At 44.4% G+C, this 15,279-nt stretch overlaps 1 protein-coding gene across 1 annotated transcript; it reads left to right on the top strand.

Moving 5' to 3' along the window:
- The first annotated feature begins 11,632 nt into the window (after positions 1–11,632).
- On the top strand, positions 11,633–13,738 carry LOC121602098. The gene has a single exon (XM_041930863.1). The coding sequence runs from the start codon at positions 11,633–11,635 to the stop codon at positions 13,736–13,738; it is 2,106 nt and encodes a 701-aa protein (XP_041786797.1).
- The last annotated feature ends 1,541 nt before the right edge of the window (positions 13,739–15,279 follow it).

Here is a 15,279-nt window from a genome sequence, read left to right as displayed (position 1 = left end):
ATGAGCCGCCCATATGCGGTGTACCGGGTGGAATGAATCGCCAAGAAGTTCGCGCGTTAGTCAGCTCGTTGGCGCATTCTTCGTCGACCGCCTGCATCCGTTCCACTAGTTCCTTACTGGCTGCCTTCAAATTCGTCCCATTGTCTGAAATAAATTCTGAAGGAGGGCCTCGACGGCAGATAAATCTTCTAATAGCCATTAAACATGATGATGCACTCAAATCGTAGGCTACTTCTAAGTGCACCGCACGTACTACTAGACATGTGAACAGGACAATCCACCTTTTTTGACGACTGCGACCTACCGTCACCTCGATTGGGCCGAAATAATCGATTCCGACACTGCTGAATGGGCGTTGCGTGTTGCTGATCCTTTCAGGAGGTAATGGCGCCATTCTGGGAACTGCCGGCCGACTTCGCTTGACTTTACACCAAACGCAACCGCTTACGGTTTTTCTCACTGCTGCATTCATATTTATAATGAAGTAACGTTGCTTAAGATCGTTTTTCACTGCCTCTCGAAAAGCATGTCCATGCTTTTCATGGTACCACTGAATGATTTTTCCGGTGATGGGGTGGTGCCTGTGCAGAATGATTGGAAATCTTAAATCAAAAGGAAGTACTTCTTCATTAATGGTGCGCCCTTCCATGCGAATAATTCCATCGCCGTCGATCAATGGGGTTAGGCGATATAACATGCTCGACTTCTCAAGAGGAATCCAATCTTCTGCTGACAAATTCATGTTATGTCTCAACACCTTTAGTTCATCTCCGAAACATTCCGCCTGAGCCATTTTTAAAAGAATACACTCTGCTTTATAATGCTCTTCTTTAGTTAAAGGAACGTTTACCTTTTTCCAATTTACCGAGATTATTTTCTTCCGCTGTAGTTTGGTCGCTTTAACTGTTTCTAGCTCTTTCCCATCTCGTCTACGTTTACAATTGGATATAAATCTAATCACGCATGCCATAGTGCGAATTAGTATAGTCCATTTCGAGATACGTGTCACATCAATGAGGGGTTTCTGGAGATCTACCTCATGGTACAGGTGAATTGCGCGTAATCCTTCTTCAGTGTTTGCGCCAATACTTGGTTGATCTGGCCATTCTAATTCGTTTTTGTAAAAAAATGCAGGTCCTTTGAGCCATACTGCTTCCGGATCAAAACACCATTCTTTACAACGTTTCGTCAGTTTATCTGCTACATTTTCATTCGAAGGAATCCAGCGCCAATCCATCACACTTGACGTTTCCAAGATTTCACCAATCCGGAAAGCAACAAAGGGTTTGTATCGATGTTGGTCGGATCGTATCCACGATAATACGGTACGAGAATCGCACCAGAGAAATTGCTTCGTAATTGCCAATCTATGCATTTTCTTCACTGTGTTCACTAACCTTGCGCCTAGAACTGCTGCGCATAGCTCCAACTGTGGAATCGTACGTTCTTTGATAGGTGCTACCTTTGATTTGCTCATCACCAAAGCACACTGGATGCTATCAAAGAACACGGCTCTGAAGTACGCTACACACCCATATGCAGATTGACTAGCATCGACAAACACATGCAATTGAAGCTCTTTGGTCTGTTTTGTAGAAAATCCACCAAAATATGCTCGTGGGATTTTAATAGCTTCGATTTTTGGCATCAATTGTCTCCAATTTTCCCAATTTTTTAGCGTCGAATAGTCGATGGGGTCATCCCAATCGCATCCAGTTCTCCATAACTCTTGAACGAGCATTTTCCCTAACACTGTGAATGGTGTCAGGTATCCCATTGGGTCAAACAGCGACATCACGCAACTGACAACTATTCTCTTCGAAGGGTGATCATTTTCATAAGCTTTAGAAGGTGCGAATTGAAATGTGTCATCCTTTACATTCCACATTATGCCCAGAACTCGATCAACTTTCGTAATACACTCTGAACATTTTTCTTTAAATTGGATTGATAGCGCAGGATTTTGTTCTCCCATTTCCTCGCTAAATCCTTTTCCATTACTGACCCAATTTCGTATATGGAAACCACCTTTTGAGTGTACATATGTTACTTGCTTTGCCAATCGTACTGCTTGTTCTATTGAATCCGCACTATCATAATAGTCATCAACGTAGTGTCGGTTCTTTATTGCATCGCAAGCTTCAGGATATGTCTCACTATACTCGTCGGCATTCTTATTTTTTACAAACTGTGCCGAACATGGTGAGCATGTTGATCCGAAGGTGGCAACATCCATAACGTATGTTATTGGTTTCTCATTTTCTGGGTCAGGGAACAAGAATCTTTGAGCTTGTTTATCTTCCTTTCTAATTGCAATTTGGTGGTACATCTCTTTTATATCTCCACCAAATCCAATTGGACCTTCTCTGAATGGACATATAACCGATGGCAGAGAGCAAAGCATATCAGGGCCCTTTAGCAATTCCGTGTTTAAAGACACACCTCTAACGGTTGCAGCTGCATCCCAAACTAATCTGAGTTTTCCTGGTTTGTTTGGGTTTTTTACCACATTAAGTGGGAGATACCATACTGAAGCAGGGTCCGTTTCATCTAACTCTTTTTTAGTCACCTTATGAGCATAATTCTTTAATTCATACTCTTCTATCATCTTATGTATGGCTTCTTCCAGTTCCTTGTCCTTCGCCATTTTTCGTTTCAAACCATCTAAACGCCCTTTTGCCATTTGGAAACTGTCAGGAAACTTTCGTTCATCTGATTTCCATAGAAGTCCCGTCTCAAATCTGTCACCTATACGCACCGTGGTCGCTTGCAAGATATCGTTCGCTCTGCGATCTTCTTTGGCTACTGGCAGCTTGGCTCCAAGAACGTCAGAATTCTCTAAAGTGTATTGCATTCTTAAAACGTCGTACAGCTCTTCGTTGGTAACTGGAACGATAGTATGGTAATTAATGCGTTCATTTGGTATATTGCTTACCGTACTCTTCGGGCCATCAATAACTACAACAACTGAGAGAATTCCAACAGGATATGTCAATCGCAATAATCGTACCGTACTCTTCCTCGACATCAATAACTACAACAACTGAGAGAATTCCAACAGGATATGTCAATCGCAATAATCGCTCATCGAAACGCAACACTCTCACGATCTACTATCAAAATGTGCGTGGCGTTCGTACGAAACTGGATGAGTTACTTCTCGTACTCAGCGATCACATCTATGACGTCATTGTTTTTACCGAAACGTGGCTAAACGAACAAATACCGTCTTCGCTCTTCTCGGGTAACAAATACAACATTTATCGCTGCGACCGCTCTCCTAATAACAGCGTACACGCTCGTGGTGGTGGTGTACTAATTGCGTGTGCAACGGATCTGATCACCGAATTGATTTCATCTCCAGCCAACATCGAGATGGTCTGGGTAAAGATAAGGATGCAGAGAGTATCTCTATTTATAGGCGGCATTTATATCCCGCCAGGTATGATTGCAAATAACTTATTGATAAATAGCCTTAGCGATAGTATTGATGCGGTTCAACAGCGCCTAAAAAGAAATGATTCAATGTTTTTGTTAGGTGATTTCAATATGCCTTCTGTTGTTTGGACGCCCATTGAAAACTATTATGTTTCAAGTAATGCACACTCATCAAGCAACGCTCAACATAATGTATTTTGCGACATAATAACAGAGTGTAGTCTCCGCCAAATCTCAGGAATCAAAAATAGTCTGGGCCGTCAATTAGATCTAATTTTTGTTAATGAGAGCGCAGTTGATATAAACTCTCAGGTGCTATCGGCTGTAGCACCTTTACTTAGAGCAGATGATTATCATCCAGCTTTAGAATTCTCTCTCTCTGAAAATATTCAAAAGGCTCCGCGCTCAGTATCGTCAAATACACGTAGATATAACTTCAAAAAAATGGATTACTCTAAACTATCAGCTTTGCTTTCTAATATTAACTGGTCGTTCTTAGATACAGATATTTCAATTAACGATGCGGTTACTACTTTTAATGCTAATATTGTCTCGGCTTTCCCCTCCTGCTGTCCCACCTATAAACCTAACAACTCCCCTCCCTGGTCTGACTCTACTCTCCGCTCCCTCAAAAGAGATCGCAATCGCACACTACGTAATTATCAAGACATGCGAGATCCTCATCATAAGCGCATATTCAAATACGCCTCTAATGCATATCGCATATATAACAGGGCCTGCTTTAGATCTTACGTCCACCGAGTGCAAGCACAATTTAAAACACACCCTAAAGCCTTTTGGGGATATGCTGATAAACGTCGTAAATCTAATGATATCCCTTCTCATCTAACTCTTGGCAATCTCTCTGCATCCGGTACTGACGGCTGCTGCAACCTTCTAGCTGAACATTTTCAAGTGTGTATGCCGAATCAAGCAAAATCAAAGCATCAATCTCCAATAGCACTCATAACACGCCCACCGATATAATCAACGACAGTAATCTAAACTTACACCTTAGCACAGTTTTACAAGCAATAAAAAATCTTAAACAGTCATATAATCCCGGTCCAGATGGCATTCCAGCAGCAGTATACAAGAAATGCAATAATGTACTTGGTTCTCTCCTATTAAAACTGTACCGTATATCCATTAACTCATGTTCATTTCCGGACACATGGAAATTAGCTCATATTACTCCTATCCCTAAGAAAGGTAATCGTGAAAATGCTACCAATTATCGTGGAATCAGCATCCTCTGTGCAAGCTCCAAAATATTTGAATCTATAGTTCACTCACATATCCTCTTTATTGCAAGAAACTGCATTATACCTCAGCAACACGGTTTCTTTCCTAAACGTTCTACCTTGACAAACCTTATTTCCTTGACTTCCGTTATCACTTCTAGTTTAGACAGCGGTTCTCAGGTTGATATCGTTTATACTGACTTTAAAGCAGCCTTTGACCGTATTCCTCACCCTATCCTTCTTGCGAAACTATCCAAAATGGGTTTCATTGACTCACACATTCGTTGGCTTGATTCGTTTCTCAGCAATCGCTCTTTTCGTGTTAAACTAAACTCCTGCTTTTCCAAATCCTTTTCATCCAAATCGGGAGTGCCTCAAGGTAGCGTGTTGAGTCCTTTATTGTTCGTTTTATTTATAAATGATGTTATCTCTGCCATTCCACACGATTGTTTTCTTTGTTATGCAGATGACTTAAAGATTTTTAAATCTATATCGTCTGTTGATGACTGCGCATCGCTCCAAAACACCCTCAACCGATTTGCATCATGGTGCTCATCGAACCAGCTAGTTCTATGCCCCGAAAAATGTCATGTCATGTCCTTCAGTCGTTCACGTTAGTGTTGGGTAAAGTGCTGCTGTGCGCACTGTGCGCACAGCACACCATACTGTGCGCACAGCACAGCACAGTGCCTTAAGTGCTACCACAGTGCTAGCACTTTCGCACAGTGCTAGCACAGTGCTAGCACTTCCGCACAGTGCTAGCACTTTCGCACAGTGCGCTCTCTGAGCACAGTGCGAAAGTGCTAGCACAGTGCTAGCACTTTCGCACAGTGCGCTCTCTGAGCACAGTGCGGAAGTGCTAGCACAGTGCTAGCACTTTCGCACAGTGCGCTCTCTGAGCACAGTGCGGAAGTGCTAGCACAGTGCTAGCACTTTCGCACAGTGCGCTCTCTGAGCACAGTGCGGAAGTGGTAGCACAGTGTTAGCACTTTCGCACAGTGCGCTCTCTGAGCACAGTGCGGAAGTGCTAGCACAGTGCTAGCACTTTCGCACAGTGCGCTCTCTGAGCACAGTGCGGAAGTGGTAGCACAGTGTTAGCACTTTCGCACAGTGCGCTCTCTGAGCACAGTGCGGAAGTGCTAGCACAGTGCTAGCACTTTCGCACAGTGCGCTCTCTGAGCACAGTGCGGAAGTGGTAGCACAGTGTTAGCACTTTCGCACAGTGCGCTCTCTGAGCACAGTGCGGAAGTGCTAGCACAGTGCTAGCACTTTCGCACAGTGCGCTCTCTGAGCACAGTGCGGAAGTGGTAGCACAGTGTTAGCACTTTCGCACAGTGCGCTCTCTGAGCACAGTGCGGAAGTGCTAGCACAGTGCTAGCACTTTCGCACAGTGCGCTCTCTGAGCACAGTGCGGAAGTGCTAGCACAGTGCTAGCACTTTCGCACTGTGCTCAGAGAGCGCACTGTGCGAAAGTGCTAGCACTGTGCTAGCACTTTCGCACTGTGCTCAGAGAGCGCACTGTGCGAAAGTGCTAGCACTGTGCTAGCACTTCCGCACTGTGCTCAGAGAGCGCACTGTGCGAAAGTGCTAACACTGTGCTACCACTTCCGCACTGTGCTCAGAGAGCGCACTGTGCGAAAGTGCTAGCACTGTGCTAGCACTTCCGCACTGTGCTCAGAGAGCGCACTGTGCGAAAGTGCTAGCACTGTGCTAGCACTTCCGCACTGTGCTCAGAGAGCGCACTGTGCGAAAGTGCTAACACTGTGCTACCACTTCCGCACTGTGCTCAGAGAGCGCACTGTGCGAAAGTGCTAGCACTGTGCTAGCACTTCCGCACTGTGCTCAGAGAGCGCACTGTGCGAAAGTGCTAACACTGTGCTACCACTTCCGCACTGTGCTCAGAGAGCGCACTGTGCGAAAGTGCTAGCACTGTGCTAGCACTTCCGCACTGTGCTCAGAGAGCGCACTGTGCGAAAGTGCTAACACTGTGCTACCACTTCCGCACTGTGCTCAGAGAGCGCACTGTGCGAAAGTGCTAGCACTGTGCTAGCACTGTGCGAAAGTGCTAGCACTGTGCTAGCACTTCCGCACTGGTTCCAAGTGCGCACTGTGCGCACAGTGCGCACAGCACACTAAAGGCAATGTGCGTGTGCGCACAGCACACTTAATTGTGCTACTTTACCCAACACTAGTTCACGTTGTCCCGTTACGTTTGCTTATAACTTCGAGGGTATAGCAATAAATCGTGTACTCTCGATAAAAGATCTTGGTGTAACTTTCGATAGCAGGTTATCATTCCTCGATCACATTGATGTTACCGTTAAAAAGGCTCGTAAAACAATCGGTATGATAAAACGTTTTTCAATCCGCATAACCGACCCTCTGTGTTTAAAAGCGTTATATTGTTCGTTAGTAAGACCGATTTTGGAATACTGTGTTGTTGTTTGGTGCCCCAGCTCATTTACAACGATTGACCGCATAGAAAGAGTGCAGAGATCATTTACTCGGTATATGGTGAGCAAAATGCCCGGCTACACGTCAGACACCCTACCGGACTATGAGCAAAGATGCCATCTGTTGGGTCTGGACTCATTAGCAAACGCCGTCACATTTCCCAAATAATGTTTGTTGCTTCGCTCATATCTAATGCTGTGGATTCACAAATCATTCTTTCATCCCTGCATTTCTATGTTCCAACTCGTTTCTTACGCCCTCGTGCTCCTTTATTTATTCCAATCGACGCACTTCAGTTGGTTTAAATGATCCTTTATTACGTGCTGTGAGATTGTTTAATTCCTGCGCACACCTGTATGACCATCACCTCTCCTTACCATCCTTCCGATCCATCCTCCGAGCAAATATTTAATAAGTTTAGTTAATAGGTTTGTTGTTAAGAATTAATTTCAGACAGCAGTTATGTAAAAAAAAAAAAAAAAAAAAATAAATAAATTGACCAACCGATCTTGCTTTTCACGGCGATTGGCTCTCCTGGCTTGCCAATTTTCGACTCCATCGGGGCAAATAAATGCAGGTTGTCTAGTCCTAGCAGTATCCTCACAGGCTCATTTGCCGCTTCTTCAATTGGCACACCTTTCAGGTGTGGGTATTGCTGCTGTAGATAACGATAGGACTCTCTTTGAGAAGGAAGCACAAGCTTTTCCACGGTTCGTGCTCCCTTTAGTAGAAAGCTCTCTGATGATCCTCTTGTGGATAAGACGACATCGATTTTCCTTGACTTATCTTCCCGTCGTTCGACGTCTGCACTCCAGCTCACCACTAGCGGCTCATTCACGCCTTGAATGCCAAGCGCATCAGCAACTTCATCCTCAATAAATGTTCCCGAAGCCCCTTCGTCCAGAAAGGCCACCGTATCATAAGTACGATCACCCGCCGATAACGTAACTGGCATCGTTCGAAAAACCGTGGAAGGATATTTTCCACGATGTGCGTTGCACGCAGCTTCCACTAGGGTAGACGTCTGATGCAGCAAAGGATGGTGGTGATCGTTGCATCCCTCAAACCCGCATGCACGCCTAAACCGACACACAGCTCTTCCGTGATTGTTCAGACAGTTCTCGCACAACGAATTTTTCCTTACGTAGTCCAGCCGGCTTAGTACTGAAAGATTCTTAAATTCGTTACATTCTCTCACCTTGTGCGAAATGCTGTTGCAAACGTAACACTTTTTGACGTCCCTGTTTTCGATTGCATGATGATTTAGGTTTGCACGGGTCCCGGAACGGAAATTTCCTCTGTTGGTCTTGTGGCTTCCAAAATCCTTCACTTCCGTGATATCCTCCGTAAGGGCAGTCAGGTAGCTTTAAAACACTTGTAGAGATTTTCCACGCCTATGTCGTTTATATCTTACCCAATCCAACTGGTAACCTGGAGGGAGCTTCTCCTCCAGCTCTTCGACGAGCAACGGATTGCTTAAATGCTCCGTCAGCTTCGCACCCACGATGTGTCCGACCAATTGTTTCACTGCGAGTCCGAACGTTATAAACGTCTCCAGTCGATCAGCATCCGGAGCAGGTACAGCTCGAACCTTGCGTAACAGCGCCTTCAGGATACGACGAGGTTTCCCAAATAAATTTCGCAGCTCCTTTATTATATCCGGAACAGCATCCGCGAGCATCAACGTTCCATTTACCGCTTCCAATGCGTCTCCACTTAGGCTTTGTCTCAATCGTTGTAAGTTTTCGAGGTTAGAAAAGCCACATGCTTTTGTCGTGTCCTCGAAACAGCTAATAAACGCCGGCCAATCCTCGGGGGCACCACTAAACGGGGTAATGGCATCGATAAACGTTTACGTGCCGATTCTTGACGACGCGCAAGGGGTTTTTCTTCAACCTCCGTTTCCATATCACTTTCAACGAGCTCACGATCACCGCTAGATAAATCCTCACTCGCCGTGCTGCTCTCATCCTCGTCCATCCCCTTTGTTGCACTACGACTTGTCACGCAAGGGTTATCAACGGGACGACGCTGATTGCGTTTCAATTTGGATACCTCCAAACGCAAATTCTCAATCTCGTTATCTTTCACTCGCATCTCTGCGTCGTATTTGGCTACAAGCGCATTGATGCTTTTCTCCTTGCTCGATTTCGTTTTACTTCTTTTCTCACCGTTTAGCTTCAGTTGCTGCGCACCACGTGTCTGCTTAGTGGTGTGCGTCTGCTGCGCCGATTCTCGTTCCTCGATCATCTCCACTCTCGCTGCAACGGCCAATACGGCATCCACAACGTCGCCGGTCTCGTTCTTACTTTCGGGAATACGCTGCGTCGTCGGCTTCGATTCCCGTGACGGTCCAGCCTCTTCGTCGTGCTTCGTTTTGCGTTCCATCATCTGGCAGAACAAGCACTCGATGCAGGTAGAGATTCACGATCACTTTTAGTATTGTGATAAGAAACTAATTTTTTTATTGTTGAGTAGCGTTACGATGCGGAAAGTAAATATTTTTGCAAAACCTTTTTTACATGCACTTTTGAAAAGATCGCATAAAAAAATAGTTTATTTGCTTCCGTATCATTCGACTTTCTTTTTGCTACTGACCTTTCTTCCTCTCTCTCTCTTTCTATCTCTCACGCTCTCTCGTTTGTCGCTCTCATTTCTATTTTTCTCGCAAATCGTACTTTTTGCGGAAGCAGTTTACCGCGTTCTAGAAAGGCCTATTTACCTCGTCTATAGACCGATATCGGATTCTGCGGTCGTACCTTACAACTGTATATTAGTGTATTTTGTATTTATATATTATATAGTAAATATAGTTCACTTACAGTACCTTTATTATGCATCGATGTATTCAGGAATGCTTCTTGGAGTCAGGAATTTTTTTTTCGCACTTCCGTTGCAGTCGGGGATGGTTTCTTAACTTCCGTTGCAGTCAGGAATGGATTGGAACTTCCGTTGCAGTCAGGAATGGTTTAAAACTTCCGTTGCAGTCGGGAATGGTTTGAAACTTCCGTTGCAGTCGGGAATTGTTTCATCATATTTGTCACTCATTACAACTTTGACACTTTTCATCACATCACTTTTCGTTTTAAATGTTTAAATATTTTGCGTACTTGTTCTTAGGTTCACTGCACGTATTGCTTGCCTTCTCATTGCTGCCTTGTACTCTTTCCAGAGTATTATTACGAGCTTAACAACAATGAGTGCAAGTATTAGCCAGAGCTTCCAATCATGCTCTTCGTGATCATGGCTATGTTTTTCAAGCGTGTTAATTACGTTAACTTGGGCATCACCTGTAACGGCGGTGTGCCTGTTATATGACCGACACATTTTAAACGTCAGGGAACCGTTTTCTGACACGATCACTGTTTTTGATTTCATTCCCTTCACAGATAACTATTTTTCACAGGTTTTCAACATTGTTTTTCAAGATAACTATTTTTCACAAATTTTCCACATCGAAATAAAAGTTTATCGTCATACTTATTTCTTGGATGACGTCCGTTGTGGCTTCTTCTATATCAAAGTCTGATTAGTACCGTTGCCACCGCTCTTTTTCACTCGCGTCACTAATTTCTTGGATTCTTACCAATATATCGTTCAATTCGTTCTCCATTTCTGCGCGCGTCATTTTCATTCACTAAGTTTTTACACATCTTTTTATTCACATCTATATTGTTTTTTTTGTTTTTAATTATAATCACTATTCTTCCATTGACATGTTCTTGGCGTTACCATTAATCAATTTCACAACACTTGACCACAGTAAATGTGCTCGCACTAGTTGGTGTTGCACTTCTTCTAGTGGCAAGTTATTCTCCATGGAGCTTACCAAGATTGAAATTGCGGTTTCGTGGAGCTCATCTTTAACCTCCTCTTCGAGCTCAGATTTATCGATTCTATTCTTTACTATGTGAAGTACCCAATTGATACTTTTGACTAAATCTGACTCGATAGAGTCACTCATTATGTATGGTTTTTTTTTTTGCACTTTTCCCCTATACTCAGATTTAAAATCAGCGAACAACATATATTCAACTCAGCTATGCTATAAAAATTTCCGATTACTGAGGAGAGCACATTGCGTACTGTTTCACTTTTTACGTTTCACTTTTCACTGTGTTCACTGTTTCACTGTTCTACAACATCACGTTTACGCGTATGTCCTGTCACGGTCGCCATGTAATAACTCGGACCTTTTTGATATTTATATGATCTTAGTTCCGGACATGATGCGTTCTATTTATTAGTTTCATTAGTTTCACGTCAGGCGAGATACCTGAAGCCGTTTTGCCAATGTTGCATTTTGTTGTGGGAACCGAAATTGTCATCGGTTCCCTGTTATTTTGTAAGGTGGCAAAATGTGGGAACCATTCGATAGAGTCGCGGACACGCGTCTCTTATTGCACACTGCAACCGCAGTCCGTTTTGGCGTTAGCTATTCCGGTACTGGGCAGTGCGTGTGCGTATCGAAATTAGACCTGTCTAGACGGTGTGGAATGTTACCAGATGCAACAGTAGAATTTCACACATTTACCGATGCTTCTGAGGCCGCCTACGGAGCATGTGTCTACGCTCGTTGTGAAAACGCGGCGGGAGAAGTCCGCATCAGCCTATTAGCTTCGAAGTCTCGAGTGGCACCACTGAAGCGCGTCACGTTGCCGAGGCTTGAACTAAGCGCAGCTGTCCTGGGCGCCCATCTGCATCATCGCGTCAAGGAGGCAATGCAGATCGTGTGCGCCGAATCGTTTTTCTGGTCCGACTCAACAGTTACGCTAAAATGGATTGCGTCACCTCCCAACTCCTGGAAGACGTTCGTGGCAAATCGCGTAGCTGAGGTGCAACACTACTCTCATCCAAGGCAATGGAGGCACGTTCCTGGCACATCCAATCCTGCTGACTTGGTTTCCCGAGGCATGTCGGCAGCACACTTCACGCAGAATCAGCTTTGGAATAACGGTCCAGATTGGCTTGTGCAACCTTCGTCCCATTGGCCCAGCTCAGATCCAGAACCAAGCGATGAGGCGGACCTAGAAACACGCCAGGTGAGTGCCGCTTTAGTTTGTACACAAACTCATCCATGGTTTGGCATTTCTGCATCCTTCACTAGAATGGTACGCATCATTGCATACTGCATACGGTTTGTGCGCAACACCAAGCAGAAGGCGCGATCACAGCGACCGATACCGCACACCAATGCATCCAAAACGATCACGCCCAAGTACGTGGATGCTGCAAAAACTGTGCTTTGCAGACTAGCCCAGCAAGATGCATTTTCCGCGGAAATCAAGCAGCTAAAAAAGGGAGAAGCATTGATGAAACAATCACCTTTACGAAAACTTACCTCATTCCTGGATACAGAAGAGGTAATACGGGTGGGAGGACGATTGAACTTGTCGCAACTACCGTATCAGTCCAAGCATCCAGCTGTTCTACCGAAGAACCACAAATTCACTCGTCTACTTGCGGAAGATTATCATGAAGAGATGAAACATGCTAGTGGAAGGCTATTGCTATCCCGCATTAGAGAGCTGTATTGGCCACTGGACGGACGTCGCTTGGTAAAAAGCATCGCAAGGAACTGCTTCCGCTGTATTCGGCAAGATCCCATACTCGCCCGGCAGCCGGTTGGCCAGCTTCCACCATCCCGCATCACACCGAGCCGACCTTTTTCTGTAACCGGAGTGGATTACGCCGGTCCATTCTACTTGAAGCCAGCGCACCGGAAGGCAGCAGCTATTAAGAGCTATCTGTGCGTTTTCGTGTGTTTCGCTACGAAAGCTGTGCACTTGGAACTCGTAGGAGACCTCACAACGGCGGGATTCTTAGCAGCGCTACGCCGATTCACATCACGACGCGGATTGCCAGCCCACATCCATTCTGATAATGGGAAAAACTTCGAAGGCGCAGAACGTGAACTGAAGGAGTTTTTTGAGCTGTTCAACGACGAACAACACCGCAACACCGTGGCTACCAGATGCGCTGACCGGGGAATCACTTGGCATTTCAACCCACCAAAGGCTCCACACTTCGGCGGATTATGGGAAGCAGCAGTAAAAACGGCGAAGCGACACCTCTATCGTCACCTGGGCAATACGCGGCTGTCGTACGAAGGCTACTGCACTGTGCTCCACCAAATCGAAGCAGCGATGAATTCCCGTCCGCTGTTGCCTTTGTCCGACGATCCCAACGAGCTAGCTGCACTCACACCGGCACACTTCCTTATTGGTACATCGATGTTCGCCGTGCCTGAACCGGACTACACCCAGCTGAAATCCTGCACGCTGGATGATCTTCAGAAGTGGCAGCTTTTGGTTCAGCGTTTTTGGAAGCATTGGGCCACTGAGTATCTACAAGAAATGCAAAAAAGTTATGCAAGTGGTGGCAGCAACAACAGCAACATACTTCCCGGCAGGTTAGTGATCCTCATGGACGAATCGTTACCCACCACCCGTTGGCCTCTCGCGCGTATCGTTGAAATCCATCCCGGTGAAGACGAGATAGTACGCGTCGTTACGCTTAAGACAGTTAAGGGAATAATTACGCGACCGATCACGAAAATATGCGTTTTACCGCTCAGAACTGATAGCGAAAACCACGTGTAGTCTAGAAAGCAACTTTTTGTTGACATTGGTCAAGGTGGGGAGGATGTTCGAGCAGCTACGCGAATCGTGCAGATTTGAACTGCGGATCGGATCACATCCGCGCCCGTTGATGTACACATCTCTATCGATGTTAAATTAATAAATAGAGGGCGAAAAGGCTTTTTCTCTCTCTTCATCACCAGCAATTTCTTACAACGGCTTCGGTAATTATTAGCAGCAAAAACCAAAGAAAGAAAAGGAAACTTTATCCGAAAACTATTCGCGACGAAACAGTGTTGATTACAGACCATTAAATAAAGTAACCGTTCGTGATAATTTTCCATTGCCTCTTATAGACACTTGCCTAGAACATTTGGAACATAAACAATACTTTACGTTATTAGACCTCAAAAGCGGATTTCATCAGTTAGTTATGCATGAAGAATCGATTAAATATACGGCGTTCGTTACTCCTGATGGGCAGTACGAATATACTCGCATGCCCTTCGGATTGAAAAATGCTCCGGCTGAGTTCCAACGCTTTATTAATTCGGTACTTAGAGAATTTATAGATCGAGGGGAATTGGTAGTGTATATAGACGACATTTTGATTGCTTCAAAAGATTTCGACCAACATCTCGAACTGATCGGACAAGTGTTAAGCGCGATACGCAAGAATGGTCTGGAATTACGACTCGACAAATGCAAATTTGCCCAAAGGGAACTAGAATACCTTGGTTATACTGCAAACTGTTTAGGAATACGTCCGAGTGAACATCATATAAAATCAATTAAAAACTACCCCTTTCTTCATAACAAGAAACAAGTTCAACAGTGCTTAGGCTTATTTTCATTTTTTCGACGGTTCGTTCCATCTTTTTCAAGTATTGCAAAACCGCTAACAAACCTATTAAAAGAAAAAGTATCATTTGAGTTTACTAATGAATGCATTCAATCATTCGAGACTTTACGAAATAAACTTATTCAATCACCTGTGCTGTCAATTTACGACCCTAGTAGAGAAACGGAACTACATTGCGATGCAAGTTCTACTGGTTTTGGATCGGTTTTACTACAAAAACAAGACGATGATAAGTTTCACCCAATTGCTTAATTTTCTAAAACAACATCAGACGATGAAGCCAAATTACATAGTTATGAGCTAGAGACACTTTCAGTAATTTATGCACTCAAAAGATTTCACACTTACGTCCATGGCATTCCCATAAAAATAGTGACAGATTGTAACTCACTGGTCCAAACACTGCAGAACCGCAATGTATCAGCAAAAATCGCTCGTTGGTCATTATTCCTAGAAAATTATGACTATTCAATGCAACATAGGCCGGGATCATCTATGCCTCATGTAGATGCGTTAAGTCGAATAGAACACGTAGCAGTGATAGATGATCTTGATATAGATTTCCAATTACGGATTGCACAAGCTCGTGATGTAAATATTCAAAAATTAAAAACTGAACTACAATTAAGGTCAGTAAGTGATTTCACTCTTCGTGATGGAGTAGTATACAAAGAGTCTTCACCAGGTCGATTTAAATTCT

This window comes from Anopheles merus, unplaced genomic scaffold (assembly GCF_017562075.2).
Source record: "Anopheles merus strain MAF unplaced genomic scaffold, AmerM5.1 LNR4000297, whole genome shotgun sequence".
Classification (NCBI taxonomy): Eukaryota; Metazoa; Arthropoda; class Insecta; order Diptera; family Culicidae; genus Anopheles; species Anopheles merus.
Note: the sequence above shows the minus strand (reverse complement) of the source record. Positions and strands in the feature narration are given on the sequence as shown.